Source organism: Ictidomys tridecemlineatus, chromosome 4 (genome assembly GCF_052094955.1).
Source record: "Ictidomys tridecemlineatus isolate mIctTri1 chromosome 4, mIctTri1.hap1, whole genome shotgun sequence".
In the NCBI taxonomy this organism is placed as follows: Eukaryota; Metazoa; Chordata; class Mammalia; order Rodentia; family Sciuridae; genus Ictidomys; species Ictidomys tridecemlineatus.
This window is the reverse complement of record NC_135480.1, coordinates 13,777,554-13,779,495: the sequence shown is the minus strand read 5'-3', so window position 1 is coordinate 13,779,495 and position 1,942 is coordinate 13,777,554. Positions and strand designations below refer to the sequence as shown.

The following is a 1,942-nucleotide window of genomic DNA, read 5'->3' as shown; positions in this document are numbered from 1 at the left end:
GTCAGGAAGGCGGGTGTTACAACTCAGTGAGTAGAAAGGCCTGAGAGAGGTGGGTAGAGGGGTAACTGTGTAAGTGTTGGAGAATGAGGGCTTGAAAAGCACTGGCTATGCTGTCTAAGAAAGAACATGGATGTTCAGTAATGACAGAGGGGATGACTGTTCTTCCTCCCCTTTGTGTTCTGTTCAGGTGAGTCCTTACTGAATTGTACAATGGCCATTCACACTGATTGAACAGATCTTCTTTACTTCTTTTCAAACTACACTGCTTCAGAAATATCCTCTCAGCTGCACAGTAAAATGGTTTCCTATTCGTGTATCCTTTTATCCAGTCAAAGAACACATTAACTTCAACACCAAAAATATCCACATGACATTTCATTCTGGCAAATTAGCCACACCCATGTGCAAATATGGTCACGATTCACCAGTCTCCATTTCTTTTCCTTGTGAGATTTTCTGCAATTATTTTACATATATTTGCATTGATGTAGAAAAAATTGCATGGGAAATTATTGATTGCATCCATACCTTTAATAAAGCTTTTGATAAGAAGACACCAATGTATCAGATATATTCTTATTGAGGCATTATGAGTCTGAATCTGTTGTTCCCTTTTTCCTAGACCACAGTATTTTGCAGAAGTAAAAGAACTTGAAGTCAGGTGGGTTTTAAAATGTGACAAAACATGGACAATGAAAGGAATGAACAAGTATTATGCACCCCAACAAATTTAATCTAAAATCTAAAGATTATTTTGACACTAAAACAATCTTTGAGAATGCATTCATGACCTCCTTGTTCCTGAGGCTGTAGACCACAGGGTTCAGCATGGGGATGACCATGGTGTAGAACACAGATGCAGTTTTGTCACTGTCCATGGAGTGACTGGAGCTGGGCTGTAAGTACATGAAGATGGTGGTCCCATAGAAAATGGAGACTGCAGTGAAGTGGGAGGCACAGGTGGATATCGCCTTCTGATGGCCTGCACCTGAGCGCATCTTTCCAATTGTGGTAAAAATGAATATGTAGGATATTGAGATAACAATGAGAGCAAAAACCACATTGAAGGCACAGACAGGAAGAAGAACAAGCTCATTCATGTGTCTATCAGAGCAAGAGAGAACCATGACTGCTGGAATATCACAGAAAAAATGATGGACCACATTGGACTTGCAGAAGGTGAGACTGAAGGTGTTCCCAGTGTAGAAGGAGGCAATGAACAAACCAGAGACATAGGAGCCTATGATGAGACATGCACACACACTAGTTGTCATGGTGGTGGTGTAGTGCAGGGGCTTGCACACTGCTGCATAGCGATCATAGGCCATTGAGGACAGAAGGTAATTTTCCACAGTAAGAAAACCTGTAATAAAGAACATCTGAGCAGCACAAGCACCATAGGAGATGACCTCGTCTCCAGGAAGGAGCCCACCCATGACTGTGGGAATGGCAGCTGAAGAGTAGCACAAGTCCACCAGCGACAGGTTGCCCAGGAAAAAGTACATGGGAGTGTGGAGACGGGAGTCCAAGACAATCAACAGGATCATCCCCAGGTTCCCAACCAGAGTGATGGTGTAGATGAGGAGGAAGGTCACAAAGAGGGGAAGCTGCAGACCTGGGTCCTTGGTTAGTCCTAGCAGGATGAAGTGTGTCACTTCTGTCCTGTTCTCCATCAACGTTGTCTGAGAATCTCTTGATGTTCTATAGTCAAGCCGGACTAGAAGTACAGAATAATGAAGACATTGAATTGCTATAAAAAATATGCATGGAAAATGTGTTATTTCTTTCTACCAATATCTATAATTTGGGTTTCTCCTGAAAAATCACATCTTACAAATCAAATGTGTTGCAGTTAATTACATACAGGGTTGAATTCTGTGAATTCAAAGACTCTTTATGCATTATCTGCCCAATTTTAAAATCTTCTATAATTCTTAACCAA

At 41.5% G+C, this 1,942-nt stretch overlaps 1 protein-coding gene across 1 annotated transcript; it reads right to left on the bottom strand.

Annotated features, from left to right (window-relative positions):
* Positions 1 to 749: 749 nt before the first annotated feature.
* LOC101970945 (olfactory receptor 5B2) lies at positions 750 to 1,673 on the bottom strand. The gene has a single exon (XM_013361290.2). The coding sequence runs from the start codon at positions 1,671 to 1,673 to the stop codon at positions 750 to 752; it is 924 nt and encodes a 307-aa protein (XP_013216744.2).
* Positions 1,674 to 1,942: the final 269 nt, after the last annotated feature.